At 37.8% G+C, this 15,797-nt stretch overlaps 3 protein-coding genes and 1 long non-coding RNA gene across 5 annotated transcripts; 2 read left to right on the top strand and 2 right to left on the bottom strand.

The window, feature by feature from the left end:
• Window positions 1–1,331: 1,331 nt before the first annotated feature.
• On the bottom strand, window positions 1,332–4,032 carry LOC121809750 (50S ribosomal protein L25-like). The gene is made up of 3 exons (XM_042210525.1): window positions 3,583–4,032; window positions 3,174–3,300; window positions 1,332–1,917 (listed from the first exon to the last, which is right to left on the bottom strand). The coding sequence occupies exons 1-3, from the start codon at window positions 3,964–3,966 to the stop codon at window positions 1,691–1,693; spliced, it is 738 nt and encodes a 245-aa protein (XP_042066459.1). The 5' UTR covers window positions 3,967–4,032; the 3' UTR covers window positions 1,332–1,690.
• Window positions 4,033–4,287: 255 nt separating this feature from the next.
• Window positions 4,288–7,622, top strand: LOC121809309 (pentatricopeptide repeat-containing protein At5g66631-like). Of its 2 annotated transcripts, none has more exons than XM_042209870.1 (2): window positions 4,288–6,663; window positions 7,486–7,622. In XM_042209870.1, exon 1 carries the CDS (start codon window positions 4,631–4,633, stop codon window positions 6,632–6,634), a length of 2,004 nt encoding a protein of 667 aa, XP_042065804.1. In that variant the 5' UTR covers window positions 4,288–4,630; the 3' UTR covers window positions 6,635–6,663; window positions 7,486–7,622. The 2 variants fall into 2 exon arrangements, with proteins under 2 accessions (XP_042065804.1, XP_042065805.1); XM_042209871.1 differs by having other exon boundaries at window positions 7,475–7,600.
• LOC121809310 (serine/threonine receptor-like kinase NFP) lies at window positions 6,670–9,425 on the top strand. The gene is made up of 2 exons (XM_042209872.1): window positions 6,670–8,655; window positions 8,875–9,425. Exons 1-2 carry the CDS (start codon window positions 7,365–7,367, stop codon window positions 9,423–9,425), a joined length of 1,842 nt encoding a protein of 613 aa, XP_042065806.1. The 5' UTR covers window positions 6,670–7,364.
• Window positions 8,993–9,674, bottom strand: LOC121809311. Its single transcript, XR_006052246.1, has 3 exons — window positions 9,552–9,674; window positions 9,222–9,450; window positions 8,993–9,128 (listed from the first exon to the last, which is right to left on the bottom strand). It is a non-coding gene; the product is annotated as an uncharacterized LOC121809311 (long non-coding RNA).
• Window positions 9,675–15,797: the final 6,123 nt, after the last annotated feature.

The raw sequence follows: 15,797 nt of genomic DNA, 5'->3' as shown, positions 1-15,797 counted from the left end.
ATCTAATTATTTTAGTAAGCAAGAATGAGTTAAAAGTCAAATGAGGTTGCATGACCAAATCGAGATGTGAGTAATGTGAATGCGAATTGTTAGGGCTGCTGGACTCATATGTAACACACAGTCACACACACACACACACACACACACACACAATATTGCCAAAACACATAATCGACTTGACTTTATAATATAAAAAAAAGTCCATGCTATGTAACTTACCAGTACACGGAAGTCGTTTTTCAATTACCAAGTCAACGTTATATAATTTTTGAGCTTCTAAGTAGTTTCCCAATTTATTTAAAGGAATTCATAACAATTTAGTACATCAGAAGACTCGGAAGTCAGAACATGAGTCGAGCATGAGTTATGTGCTACTAGTATTCAATAAATTAAATTACTAAAATCAAATAAATTATGATTTTATAATCCCTCAAAATGTGATGGAAGGTTGTTTGAGAACATCGATGAATTTTACATGAAAATAATACTCCGCGACGCCGACAATAGTTTTTCCTTCATTTTATAAACTTTCCAAAATATACTCCATTTTCATTAAAGTGGATTAAATACTTCCTTAATATACTCCATATAAATAAAGTTATACTCAAAAAAATGCTTCCGAAATTCCTAATTTTTAACAAACGTCCCGTTCAACAGTAGGCTAAATTAGCTCTATGCTTTTGGTTTTGTGAACAATTATGATAACTTAAAACAAAAAACTATGTTGTTATATGTTCCATTCATCCTATTCATAACGACATGAGTTTTGTGATAGTTATTAAATGATTAAATTAAAGAGAAATTAGTAGTATTAAATATTTTTAATGAGAACAGAGAATGAAACATTTTTATACCAAAAATGAGAGAATTATACCACTCCACCACAATTTATATACTAGTATAAATATAGCATTCATTAGATCCATTGGCTATATAGTATAATACACATCTGATTAGCTATTAATATGGCATATAACTTTGAAAACGATCTCCACAATATCTCTACATATGCACAACTAATAATTTATAATTATATTTTTACGAATATGGTAATTAAACTTTGGTTTTTGAACACAAGCTTAGGAAATTGTGAATGTGCTTCATTAAATATTACAAGTATTATAAATTTTTTAACATGAAATTGATTGACATCTACGTAAAAGAAATGGTTTTATTTTAACTTAATGTCTTTTCTAGTTGAACTTCTAATATACATCAGTTTACCAAGCCACGATGTAAAATAGTATCGAACATATTCAATTGGTTGAACAATACTATAGCTATAACTAAAATTATGTTATACTCCAAAACAATGAATTAACACACTTCAATCATGACAAAATTTCCAGGTCGTCTTCAATCGTCATTATGATGGCACAGATCTCCCAATATTTTCATTAGACCAATACCACAAAATCCTTGTGGAATACATATGAAGAAAATGAGGTCGAAAGCATAGCACTAAAGTAGTTGACTAAACTCCTTTGCATACATAGAGACCACTAACTTTGAATCACAAAATAATTTCACATATCTTATTACACGGCCCAACTAATGAAAAGCCAGTACCTGAAATGTTGTCTTTGTGTCAAAGAAAAATAGCACCGAGTGGCCTGCCAGCTTGAACAACACCAGTCAACTGGGCTCCAAAAAGTTGTGCACATTCCTAAGCAGCAATGTCTGTGCTTATTTATGCCTCTTTTGTGTTTTCTATGTCTATGTATGTTGCCTTGACCTTACAAATAGGTATTGTCTCATTCTTACTCAACAGCTTCAGGCTTGGATGAACCACCGGGTCATGTATGGACACTCTGTCCTCGATGTCCAGATTGCTCACATCAACTTCAATTTTTTGAGGAATGTGTTCGGATGGGCACATGTACTTCAAGGATTTCCTTATCTTAACTAAAGTACCACCTGCATTTTTATATAAGCCAGCAAAGTTAGTAGAATCAAATTTGACAGTAATTAACAAGCGTCAGATTGTATAATGAATAATGATACAAGCTAAAAGAAGCATCCTGTCATTCTTATTTTGATGTGGAAAAGATAAGATCAATCAAATGGAACATAAATGCACCAGCAGCAGTAAAAAGAAAAACTCAAATGCCACCAGCATTTATAAAAAAGATACAATGGAGGTATTGAATGATGCAAATAATTTGAAGCAAAATTAACATTTCAATACCGATAATAACAGGGAGAAAGGTTCATTTAGAAGGAAATCCTTTTCTCCATCTGATGAAGAAATAATATGGATTCCTCTTTTTTGCCAAATGGGTCATGATTTATAACTAATTTAATTGAACGCTAGGTTATTTCGAAATTCGAACAACAAACTCCGTTAACTGAAAATTGAACCCTATGCCTCAGCTTAAATGTATAAAAAGATAGCTATCATGTACTGCAATCAATGTTATCAATCTCGTATGGCGGCTTATGGCGGTTTGCCTAAAAACCGCCACAGGGATATGGCGTATTAGTATGACGGTCAAAAATTAAATAAATAAAATAATATTTATATATAATTCAAAAATTAAAAATATAACAGCTTAAACACTTTAAACAATTAATAAAGCATAATATGCCACTCTAACCACCATGTTTCTTGCATAATGCCCTATTCCTAAATGCAGTACACACGCAATGTTGTCAAATGTCGGATATGGTGGTGCTATGGCGGCGACATGGTGCTATGGCGTTTCCACCACTGAACGCCATGCCATAGCGCCATGGCGCCGCCATATCAGCTATTTGATAACATTGACTGCAATACGACGGCACTGCTTATACCCAAGCATTACAAATAGGTTTACAGTAATGATCTCATAGGGGTTTACAATCCAACGAAACTTAGACAACATTCTTGCTACAGACCAAGAAGGTGAGAATGTATGATTCAATCACCACCCAAGCATATAATAAGAACCGATGCCCAGAAAACATGGATTGGAATGTGCACAACTAGTTATGATAGTTACGAACTATAGCTCACAGAATCTGAAGTACACTACAAGTTATGACACTTATTAGAGAGGCCTCTAAGCACTGATCAATTAAAACAATTAGCTGCTGAGTTCTATAAACTTGTTACCAATTACACTTATAATCTTCAATAGCTAATTCGAGGCAAAATGAAAAAACAGTAAAACAAAAGAGAGTCGAATACAAACCTTTCTTCACACCGGGACAAGCATCCTCTCCTGTATAAACAATCGGAACCTCAACCTTAAGCTCCGAACCATGCTCCGCCCATGCAAACACCAAATTCAGTATGTTCCCATCATAATCCCTATGTATCTTAGGTACCAAAAAGACATCGATAATCATGTAAAAGCAAACAACTTCAGACTACACAATGGTACTACTAAAGAGCGGAGCTAAATTGAAGATTTGGATGATTGGATAGAACAATAATAGTTCCAATCTTCCAAACCATAACAACAACAACGACTCTATTGATTAGCGCCAACTCATTTGATTATTAATAAAAATATGTTCAATCCAATAGCATTTTCCTTGAAGCAATCATGCGAATCAAAGCAGGCTATAAATTAATCGAGAGAGCAGAAATGAGCAAACCTTGATGGGAAGAACCTTTCCATTCTGAAGTATGGTGGAAGAACCTGAACCGGCGCGGATCTGGAGAGGGAAAGCGGTGGAGCAGAAAAAGGGCAGCTCAATGTCCTTGAGAATGGACTTAATCTGCTTGCGCTCGGTGGTTAGGAGCAGTTTCTGGGAGACAGAGGTGGAGGCGACGAAGGAGGTGGGGTCACTAGGGTTCTTCTGGACGTATTTTTGGGAGAAAACGACGGCGGGGATGCGTCCCTGAGCACGTTCGCGGGCGGAGATCCGGTGGCCGGAGAGCTCTCTGGGAACGGCTTGAATCGTGTGGTAGGAGCGGTGTGCAGGTGTCTGATTGGCGTTTCTGAGAACGCCAGCGGCGGCGCGCCAACACTTGGACATTTGATTGATCGGAAAATAGGTGAGGAGAGGTGGAGGAGAAATGAAAAGCAGAGGTTCTCAGTTTTCAGGGTATAACGCTTCTAAAATATTGGGCTCTAAATTATTCCTAGGCCCAACACTTCAAAGCCCAGTTCTTGTTTTTTATTTTGATGATGATGATGATGATGATGATGATGATGATGATGATGATGATGATGATGATGATGATGATGATGATAATAATAATAATAATAATAATAATAATAATAATAATAATAATAATAATAATAATAATAATAATAATAATAATAATAATAATAATAATAATAATTTCTGCTTTCTTCCTCCTCGTCCCGAATTCTCTGATTCTCTCCTTTCTGTCTGAGTTTACGCTGCCATAGCAATTGGTTTTCTTTTTCTACTTTAAACCTATTGTGTTGAGATATTTACAGCTTCCAGAAATGAATCGTAATCGTGGAAGACTTCGTTATGTTGATGTTTATCCCGAGTCAGTTTGCACTTTCTCAAAATTTATGCACGCCAGCTGCTTGATATTTGTCCTACAATAGTGTTTCCATTTTCCTCTCATTTCTGGTCAGAGAACTAGTGTCCCCATTCTCGTGTTTATCTGTTTCTAGACCTAATTACTTTTTCTTTTATTTTTTAATCTTTCTATTATCTACCAATGTATTCCACCTCAATATACACTGCATCAGCCTTCTGCAAGAATTTCACTCTACAAGCATGCTATTTTTCGTGGGGCGCCAGAAACATGAGCAAAATGTCTCTATATCTCCAAAGGGCAAAACTCATTGATTCGATAAGACTCTGTCTCCGTTCCAATGCTCCGGATTCGTCTCTCATTACCATATTGAGGAGTCCTTCTCTGGACTCGTTTGTCGTCGCCAATGCTCTCCGGTCGGCTCCCTCGCCTCTTTCCGCTCTGCATTTGATCGAAAATCTTAAAAAGATCGAAACTTTTTCTCACACGCAAGAGACCCTTCACGCATTGGCCAAGATTCTTGCTAAATCTGGACAGACGAGGAAACTCGGAGCGTTGATTGACGCCATCAATACTGGAAAGTTCACAAACGTGGCCTATGCAAGTTTCATGGATAGAATGCGGTGGTATGCAGCTGCAGGTGATCTGACTGAAGTCAGTGGCGTCTGGCATGAGTGGCGAAGAACGTTGGACAAGCATCCTTGCACCGAGTCATACAACGTTGTGATGAAGCTCTTTGTGGAGAAGGGCATGGATGCAGAGGCTGTCAAGGTGTTTTGTAGGATGGTTGAGGAAGGTGCCCTTCCGAACTGCAGAACGTATACAGTGATCATTCAGCACCTCGTGAAGTTTGAGAAACTAGATTCAGCCTTGAAACTCTTTAAAATGCTGCCTCTTATGAGAATCAGGCGTACGTCGATGCAGTATTCTATGTTGGTTGAAGCTTTTACTAGTGCTAACAAGTTGGAAGTTGTGAAAATCTTGCTCAATGAGATGCGAGCTGATGGGATATTGCCCGGTCGAGCAATGCTGATGTCGCTAAAGGTGATGAAAGAGGCTGGCTATGGCGAAGAGGCCGATGAACTGATTAAGGAAATGATGCCTGATGAGAGGATAAAAAGTATATGCTATTCCTTAGTCAGCAACGAGGATGATGTTGATGACGAGGATGAGGGAGCTTCTGGTCTTTGTGGTGTCGACAAGGATGAAGTACAGTTGAAACCATGGTTGGATCCAGCTGCTTTGGCGAGTGCATTGAAACATTGGGAAGATGAAGAAGTGGTTGTGCTAGAAGCTGCAAACATTATGTGGACAAGCCGCCTGGTTTGCAAATTAATTAGGAACTTCAAATCACCTGAAACTGCATGGGAGTTCTTCTGCTGGGTGGCTCATCAGCCTGGATTCGTTCATGATATTTACTCAGTGTCGAGGATGATTGCCAAGTTGGCTCGCCTTGGATGCGTGCAGCTGGTTGAACAGCTGCTGTTTAAGATAAATCGAGAAGGCATGCTATTGTCATTCAGCACCATTAGATTGATTATTGACTCTTATGGATTCTCGAGGAGGGGTGATGCAGCTTTAGAGATTTTCCAAAATGTCAGAACAATTTGTGGTCCACTGTCACAAAATAGTCAGCTTATTCTGTATTCTTCGCTCTTGAGGACATTAGCAAAGTGCCAGATGAATGGTGAAGCCTTTGATATACTCGAGGAGATGATGCTGCGCGGTGTTTGCCCAGATGTACAGACATTTTCTGGGTTGATGCATCATTATGCGCTTCAAGGAGATATCAAAACTGTGCAGAGAATCTTTGCCATGGTGAGACAGTGTGATTTGGAGCCGGATGCTTACATGTACAAGATTCTCATCTGTGCTTATTGCAAGTGTGAAAGAGCTTCTCTTGCCCTGAAGATTTTTGAGGATATGAGGAACTCGCAATTGATGCCTGATGCTGCTACTAAACAAACACTTGTGAAGAGTTTGTGGAAGGAAGGTAAGATCCGAGAGGCAGCTCGAGTGGAAGAGATGACTGAGGAAGCCGTGGACAACTTGCCACTTGCTTTGCCCGGACACTTGTACACTGTTAGCAATGCAGATCTTATAATGGTGTACAGATTATATTCCGGTTGTTTTACAGAGTGTCCCGGAAAAGAAATTCGTGAGACAGAATCAGTTGTGTCAGCATGACATGCTGGGTCTCGCGAACCAACTTAAAGGTTTGTTAAGTCAGTGGGATCTTGTTTATTACTCCTCTTGATTTAGCTCTTTTAATCGCTTGCAACGTTTTTACTGTTGTTTGAATATATGAACTTTAAATAGAAGTTTAATCAAGGGAATATGTAGTTGTCTGTTCTTATAGATCCTCTTGCAAGAGGACAAAATTGATGGAGACCTAATTTTTCTATTTACTATGTAGTTGACATAGTTGTTTGCATCTATGTTTAAAAACAATAATTATTTCTCAAGGCTGACAGTCTTTAGAATCAATATAAAAAATATAGTTACCGTAGCCATCAACTCCTTTCTTTTAATCTTATAGTTGCTGTCTTGTTTTTGAGATTCAGAAGAAACACGCGTTAGTGCCGTCTTTACTTGATTTCTTTTTTAAACAATTCCTGAAATCTTGAGATGACAACATATGAAACAACATATTGTCGTAGAATATTAGAAGGTGGGCAACCTTATTCTTGTCGAGTTGATTTGCCTTTACCACAATAAATTTCTGAAATTTGAATATATACAAATCAAGGAATACCCGATTATTATAGTAATTAAGTTATGTGCATCAATCCCAGTGATCCTTTTCAGCTTTTATATGAACCTATGATGACATCGTAAAAAGTTTCATTCTGCACAGACAGCATATACGATTGTATACTACTCCTATTAGCCATCTGTTAATCTTACCCTTCAAGAGATGGCAACCTCTTTTGATATAATTTTGATAATCTTTTCACTGTTTCTGATCTTTGTGATTTCCCCTGCTGCTTCTGAATTTGTTAATAATACTGCTATCACTGACTTCAGATCATCTGCAGACTCGCCGTCATCCTGTGAGGCTTATGTTACATATCGTGTTAGGTCACCTTATACTGACCTTGGAAGTATATCTGATCTGTTTGGAAAAAGCAGAGCAGAGATAGCAACAGCCACTAATCTAACATCGGAGGATGCTCCACTGATTCCGAATCAGCTATTGCTGGTGCCAATCACCTGTACTTCAAACGGGACACACTATTTCTCCAATGCTACATATAAGATAAAGAAGGATGACAACTTATACTCAGTTCAAGTGAAGGTTTTCCAGAATATGACCGACTATCATGTGATTGAAGACATGAACCCAGTGTTGGATCCTCTCAATTTGACGATAGGGGAGGAAGTCATCTTTCCGGTGTTCTGCAAGTGCCCTGGAGAGTCGTACAAAGAAAAGGGAATTCAGTTCCTCACTACTTATGTATGGCTGCCGGAAGACAACGCAGAGCTTGTGAGTGCTATGTTCCAGACGACGGCTTCAGATATTGAGGTGGCGAACAACTACCGGAATTTCACTGCTGCAGTTTGTCTTCCTGTGTTGATTCCAGAGAAGACGCCGATTCTTGTTCAGTTTTTTCCATCTTCAGCCTCACGTGGTAAATCCAAATTTCAATCGATTCTAATAGCTAGTTCGAGTGCTCTGGCTTTGATTGTTTTGTCAGGGTTTCTGGCGTTCTTCTTTCTCTCATGCAAGAAAAAGAAGTTGTTGGACCGAAATGGTTCTTCTCTGGATGCATCTGATCTTTTTGCAATGTATAAAGCCTCTAACGACAGGAAATTAGAGGTGAAGACGATACAGGACAAGCTGCTTCCAGGAGTATCGGGCTACCTTGGCAAGCCGATAGTATATGATCTAAATGTGATTCTGAAGGAAACTATGAACCTGAGTGAACGGTACAGAATTGGAGGGTCGGTCTACAAGGCCACAATCAATGACCAGGTTCTTGCTGTGAAGACAACACGTGATGCAACGGAAGAAGTCCAAATACTACAGAGAGTGAATCATGCAAATTTGGTGAAGTTGATGGGAGTCTCCTCTGATAATGATGGTAACTTCTTCATAGCCTATGAATATGTCGAGAACGGATCGTTGGACAATTGGCTCTCCCCGAAGGTTTCAGCTTCTTCTTCCGCAGTTAAATCCCTCGTTTGGAGTCAACGGCTGGTTATAGCTCTAGATGTTGCCAGTGGCGGATCTAGGGGGGGGCAGGAGGGGGCGGTCGCCCCCTCCGTGCGACTATTTTTCCCTTATCGGGATGTAAATTTACCATGTCCGCCCCCTCCGTTTGCCTCCGGCGTCGCCCCGAACAATAAAAAAAATAGCCATGTCCGCACTAAACCAAGCTAATACTATATATTCCGCCCCCTCCATTTCCGGATCCTGGATCCGCCACTGGATGTTGCCAATGGTCTTCACTACATGCATGAGCATACTCAACCAAGCATCGTTCACAAGGATATCAGGACGAGCAACATACTCCTCGATTCCAACTTTAGAGCAAAGATAGCAAATTTATCTGCAGCAAGACCAGCTACTTCATCTGTCATGTTAAACATTGATGTGTTCTCTTTTGGAGTCGTGCTCCTGGAGTTGCTCTCAGGAAAGAAAGTCATGGAGACGAAGGATGATGGTGAAGTTGTGATGCTGTGGAAAGAAGTGAATGGAATATTGGATATTGAAGATCAAAGGAAAGAGAGGGTAAGGAGATGGATGGATCCGAATTTGGAAAGCTCCTACCCCATTGATGACGCTCTAAGCTTGACAATGTTGGCTACAGCTTGTACGTCGGAGAATTCCTTGGAGAGACCAACGATGGGGGAGGTTGTCTTCAACCTCAGTGTACTCAGTCAATCATCTCCTCACATGAGTGAAAAATCTTGGGTATCCAAGTTCGAAACTGAGGAAGTCTCCCCTGTTGTCACTCCAGTCAAAGCTCGTTGAAAGTTGTAAGTTGGTTTAAGGTTCCCTGTCATTATTATGTGTATAGGTGCAGTAGTCTTATCAGAATCAAGGCTGATGCCTCTTCTTTATGTGTTATTATTACTATGAAGAACAAATCATTGCTACCAAGAAAATTTTCGTTTGAAGTTGACCTTATTCTGTACATTTTGATTTCATGTCTGATCTATGAGAACACCCTCCGTCAATTGCAAGCAAAAAAGCATTGTAAGTCAACAGATATAAACTTGTCTAAAACAGACATTTGCAAAAATAAGAAAACGAGAAAATGAGAGTTGGTGTTCCTAATGAAGTAGATATGATGATTTGGTACTGTAACTGACTGCTGACCTTCGATGACGACAGTTTGACCGCGTCTAGCAATAGCAGCTGCCAGGTGACCCGTAGCGAAGAAGAAGAGGCGGCGAGATCTTCCTTTGAGAGAGGAGATCGAGAGGGAAAAGACAAGAGAAGGAGGTTGAGAATCTAGTATGCTAGATAGAGGACACAATCGCGTTAAGAGGGTGGGCGAATTTGAGTTTTTGTAATTGATTATTTGAGATGGATCGGAAGTGGGAGAGAAAGGGGTAGACGGTAGCTAAGAAAGGAGGAGAATGAGGGTGGAGGCAGTGGTGATTAGCTGTGATCTGCACACTTTGGTGAAAATAAAATTGGAGTAAAAATTAAAATTGTGGTGAAATATTAGGGATAATTTAGACCATTCATAAATATTGTGAGAGCATTAATAAAAAGAAAAAGAAAACAAAATACATAAAAAAATTGAAAATCTCTTATTCCGAAAAATTCGCATGTCACGATCCCATTTTTCGAAATGTCAGCGAATTTAATCCTAAATTTCGAAAGACCTGCGAATTAAGACCCTTTTTTCTAAAATCTCTCATTTCTTTGGGTCCTCTGATGGGGTGCGTACTAAACAAGCCCGACAGCAATGACGGCCCATCAGCCCAAAGCCCAAGGAAGAGTATGAGTTCGGCATTACCAAAGAGTTCGGCCTCAGCCTACAGCTCGGTAAAAGCCGACCAATCAAGCTCTGCGAGTTCGGCATTACCAAAGAGTTCGGCCTCAGCCTACAGCTCGGTAAAAGCCAACCAAGCTCTGCTCTCAGGTCGGCATCAAGCTCTACTCTCAGATCGGCAACCAAAGCAGTTCGGTCTCAGTTTTCGACCGAACAAGGAGTTAGTGGACCCATGCAGGATTTCCACAACTTCCAACACACCCACTACCACGTGGCGTCAACTCAGGCCACGATCTTAGGCCATGACCTACACGACCTCCACGACCTAGAGTGATGATGTAAGCCACGATCTTAGTTCAATGTATAAATAGAACTTAGATCTGATAGAAAGAAGTTAGAATCCCTCTAGAGAAATAATCATATAGCAAGTCTGTGTTGTAAGCTGTAATTCGCAGATCAAGCAATACAAACCTGCCCCCATTTCTCCCCGTGGACGTAGATTTACCTCAGTAAATCGAACCACGTAAATTCTGTGTGTTGTAGTTTTCATTCTCTACCAGTTTTTACTAACATCAAAAATTCAGTATGAGTTCGGCATTACCAAAGAGTTCGGCCTCAGCCTACAGCTCGGTAAAAGCCGACCAATCAAGCTCTGCGAGTTCGGCATTACCAAAGAGTTCGGCCTCAGCCTACAGCTCGGTAAAAGCCAACCAAGCTCTGCTCTCAGGTCGGCATCAAGCTCTACTCTCAGATCGGCAACCAAAGCAGTTCGGTCTCAGTTTTCGACCGAACAAGGAGTTAGTGGACCCATGCAGGATTTCCACAACTTCCAACACACCCACTACCACGTGGCGTCAACTCAGGCCACGATCTTAGGCCATGACCTACACGACCTCCACGACCTAGAGTGATGATGTAAGCCACGATCTTAGTTCAATGTATAAATAGAACTTAGATCTGATAGAAAGAAGTTAGAATCCCTCTAGAGAAATAATCATATAGCAAGTCTGTGTTGTAAGCTGTAATTCGCAGATCAAGCAATACAAACCTGCCCCCATTTCTCCCCGTGGACGTAGATTTACCTCAGTAAATCGAACCACGTAAATTCTGTGTGTTGTAGTTTTCATTCTCTACCAGTTTTTACTAACATCAAAAATTCGCGGATTCATCATCCTCCATTGTATACTTTAATGTATCCTTTTTTGAATGAATATATAAAATATGTTAAACTTTTCATAAACTATATAGATTCCACATCATCAAATATTACTAATATTAACTCTGTGTTGGACTTAACAGAAAATGGTGAGAATTTGGGAAGGTGGGGAATTTTTAAAATGAATTTCCGAAGAAAAAGGCGAGGATGGAGAATTAAAAAAAAGAATATCATAAAAAGAAAAGAAGGCGAAGTGAAGTGGGCAGAGAATAATATGCATATATCAAGCGAACTGAATTTGATTTTACGCAACTATGACTCAATATACTTCCAATCATGGCCATGGGTGCGGAACCTCAATTTAACTGCAAAGTGTCGATACCATAATAATATTAGTAAGTTGAAGCGAATGAAATTAATTTGAACATTTGTGTTTCTCAACGCAAAAAATAATGAATTAATAAAATAAATTTTTTCTAATGGGTTTACATCCAAACACAATGTCTAGTTGAGGCTGAGTTCTATAGAGATTTTAGCTAGTTTATATGCCACATAACATAATTAATTTCTAACTCTTCTCCAACTGTATGCAGTTGTTCAAGCATTCAAACCCATCTGCCAACTATAAAAATTGTTGACATAGAGAATCAATGGTTAGGCGGATATATAAATTGATTTTTGTGTAATTAAAAATTGAGCTTGATTTTTATGAATTTTGTGTAATTAAAAATTGTAATAATATTTTTAATGTATTAGAATTAAACTAAATATATAAATTGATACAAACAATGCTAAACCTGCATTAAACGAGAATGACACTCACATAAGGAGCTAACATAAGGCATGTAGCATATCATTTCTCTATATCTCAATTAAAAAATGATACATATCGAACTATAAAGACGTAATATAACGACAATGTTATTTAAACAAAATTAAAAATCAGAGTACGAAAACCGTTTTAACTTTTAAGTATGTTTTGCCAATATTTAATGGTTGGTTGCTTTATTTATATTTTCTATGTCAATATATATTAGTGCGACATACTTTTAGGACAACGACCGCAATACAAAAAATTTACTAGTATATCTTTTAAGAGCATATTGAAACTCATTTGAAAATTTTCAAAATAATCATCATTTGAACGCAAAAGAAAGTGTCACTACATTAAGGGTAAATTATTTTAATCTTTTACTTTTTTAGGACTGATTAATCCTACTTGGCCGGATTTAAGGATTAAGACCGAAAATGAATCAGTTTTTAATTGAATTTTATGAAAAGACGGTCTGGAACCGTTGGCGAATCAGAAAGCACCACGTCACCCTGCTTTTTGGCCCGGTGGTACTCTTGCTATCGAGCAGGGTTGTGCTGTCGACAAGGGCACAGCGGCGAGCAGGGTACTCGCCGCGCTGTCGGCACGACGCCTGCTCTTCCGCAAGAGCACCGTTGCGGATGCTCTAATCTTCTACAATTTGATTCCCTGAATCTGTGATTATAAATCAACCAAATACGACATATTACCAACCAAAAATAGTACTCCTTTCGAACGTGAAATGTTGTCCACTTTTGTCATTTCGGTCTTTCCTTGAAATGTTGTCCATTTTACTTTCTTTTTTTTTTTGTGAATGGAGCTCACTTTCCATAACTCAGTACACTCACATTATATCATAAAACTAATACTCCATGCGTCCCATAAAAATATGGGCAATATGTATGGCACGAGAATTAAGAAAAAATTGGTAAAGCAAGAGAGATGAGGTGAATGGTAGGAGTAGTTAAAATAGTGGCAGTGAATAGTTGGACTTACATTATTAAATTGATATAACTTTCTAAAAATGGAATGCACATATTTTTGTAGGACGAACGAAAATGGAAAGTACAAATATTTTTATGGGACGGAGGGAGTATATAAATATGGAAGTCACATTCCATTAACTTTTTCCACTAACTTTTTTTCTACATTTCTTAAAAGCCACCTTGAGTCTAAGGTGGATAACATTTTATGGATGGAGGGAGAGGCAGGGATGGAACCAGAAATACAAATTAGTCGGTGCTGAAATGTAATAAAATAATAGTATTATTAAATTATTTAAAATAATAATAGTAAGATTTAAAAATAATTAATATATATAATTCGATTTGTTGTTTCGTTCAATTATTTAAAGTCGAACCGAACGAAAAATTAAAATAATATATCAATCAAATTTAGAAGAACTAATATTATATTTAAAATTTGAAAACAAGTGAGCATGGATATAGAGAAATAAATCAAGTTAAATGATGTATCAATATCAAAATACATCTATAAAAATATGTATTAGAATCAAAACTAATATAACTGTTGTAAATTAGTTATTTATCTTTTAATTGATTCTGTGTTTTTTAAAATAATGAAAAATAATTTTAAATAATGAAATCTATGAAATCGATGAATTAATGAAGATTGTGTGCAAACTAACTATAGTATTGTACTTGAAATAATTTATCCATGAAATATTAATTTTAAGATGAGGAGATTGAAATTATTGTGCTTGCAAACTTTATATTTTTTTAGGACTTATAATTTGGACGATTTGGTGACAAGTGTCCCACTCTTCATGGAAAAAATGAAAAAAAGGGATGAAAAAAAAGTAGTAAGTAAATTAAAAGAATAGAGCAAAATTGGTGAAAAAGAATTTCTCGGCTCGACAACGGTGTAATTGTTTACACTTGGGCTTGTTCAAAATTTAATACTAGTCTAGCAAACACAATAAAAGTTAAGGCCCAACAGAACTACTAATACTAGAAGCCCAATTATAATCATCTTCTTTCCCAAATTTTTGTGCGCCGCAGCGTCTAACCGTAAACATTTTGGATTCAGTGCAACGGCGACGGGGCGCCAGCGCAGAGGGAGACCATGGGTGGGAAGTTTCCGGGACCAGCCAAGCAGGGACGAAGCCACATTGGGGCCTGGGGGCCCATGGGCCCCTCAGCTATTCTAACTATTACTATATATATGTTGTATACATTAATATCCAGTTATCTAGCTTAGATGGTTGGTGTGGTGGTCTACCCTCCAGTAGTTCTTGGATCGAACCTGGCTCTCCCATTTCATTTTTCCACTAAGTATTGTTGCATCAATTTCTACACTCTAATAGCTCTAGGATTGATTCCTTGGCTCTCCCATTTTGTTTTGAAATGCATCATGTTCTTCTAATTTAGTTAATTTACTTTTATTTCACTTTAGTTTAGTTCTTTTTAATATTTTCTGTTTTACTTGTTAATTCCAAATTGTCTTAGTACAAAAAGACATGCATTTTTTCTCCATTTCATCTTAGTTTAGTATAGTTCTTGATAATTATTTAAGAATTGTTTTCTCATCATAAATTATCTTACTCTAAAAAATATGTGCTGATTCTTTTATTTGTTTTACTTCCTTATTCCAAGTTGTCTTCGTTCAAAAATCATGCGATTTTCTTCATTTCAATTTAATTATATAGTCAAGTTTAGTACTAGTACTTTTTAGTTATTTCAAAATTGTTTCCTTATCACAAATGATCTCGCTCCAAAAAAGTACGCGCTTTATCTTGTTATCTATTTTCTATGTCATTTTAATTAAGTTTTTTCACATAAACACTCACAAAAATCTATTCTATTATTATACACACTCTTACTGTGCAAGTTCATTTTACATTGATTCAATTTCTTGTCATATACATTGAATTTTAGTGTGATCTACCGATATCGTAGTCACTTTTAACGATAATCATTGTGCACCGACGAGAAAATATCCCACATATGTTAAAATGACTTGAATACCCTACAACTATTAACGGCGATTTGGGCCCCCCAACGTAGAAATCCTAGCTTCGTCACTGCAGCCAAGCCCCCGCTGGAGCGGTGGCTTGGCCGCTGGTGGTTCCGTCCCTGGGAGAAGGAGGGAGTAGTACTTATTAACACATAAACAAAAATGATCCAAATAACAAAAAATTTAACGTAACCCATAGCTAATAACAGCCAAATAAAGATCTTAAATCGTGAACTATACTGGGCATATTAACTCAAACAAAATTATCAAAAAAAAAAAATCAACGTAAACCAATAACAGCCCAATAAAGATTTTAAATCGTGAACTATATTGGGCTTTATAATAATAACAACCTCATCCTTAGAGTGTCCACAATGGTGGCCCTTGAAGGCCACCAAATATGGCCCGGCCACCATTTGTGGCTCTCTTGTGGCCTTTACAATGGTAAAATGAATA

This window comes from Salvia splendens, chromosome 6 (genome assembly GCF_004379255.2).
Source record: "Salvia splendens isolate huo1 chromosome 6, SspV2, whole genome shotgun sequence".
Lineage (NCBI taxonomy): Eukaryota > Viridiplantae > Streptophyta > Magnoliopsida > Lamiales > Lamiaceae > Salvia > Salvia splendens.
Note: the sequence above shows the minus strand (reverse complement) of the source record. Positions and strands in the feature narration are given on the sequence as shown.

Coding starts and splice junctions, on each gene's coding strand:
- LOC121809309 (XM_042209870.1), top strand. CDS start 4,631: ATGTATTCCACCTCAATATACACTGCATCAGCCTTCTGCAAGAATTTC.
- LOC121809750 (XM_042210525.1), bottom strand. CDS start 3,966: ATGTCCAAGTGTTGGCGCGCCGCCGCTGGCGTTCTCAGAAACGCCAAT. Junction 3,301..3,582: donor GAAAGGTTCTTCCCATCAAG/GTTTGCTCATTT, acceptor TTGGTACCTAAG/ATACATAGGGATTATGATGG. Junction 1,918..3,173: donor TTGTCCCGGTGTGAAGAAAG/GTTTGTATTCGA, acceptor ATAAAAATGCAG/GTGGTACTTTAGTTAAGATA.
- LOC121809310 (XM_042209872.1), top strand. CDS start 7,365: ATGGCAACCTCTTTTGATATAATTTTGATAATCTTTTCACTGTTTCTG. Junction 8,656..8,874: donor GAGTCAACGGCTGGTTATAG/CTCTAGATGTTG, acceptor TCCTGGATCCGC/CACTGGATGTTGCCAATGGT.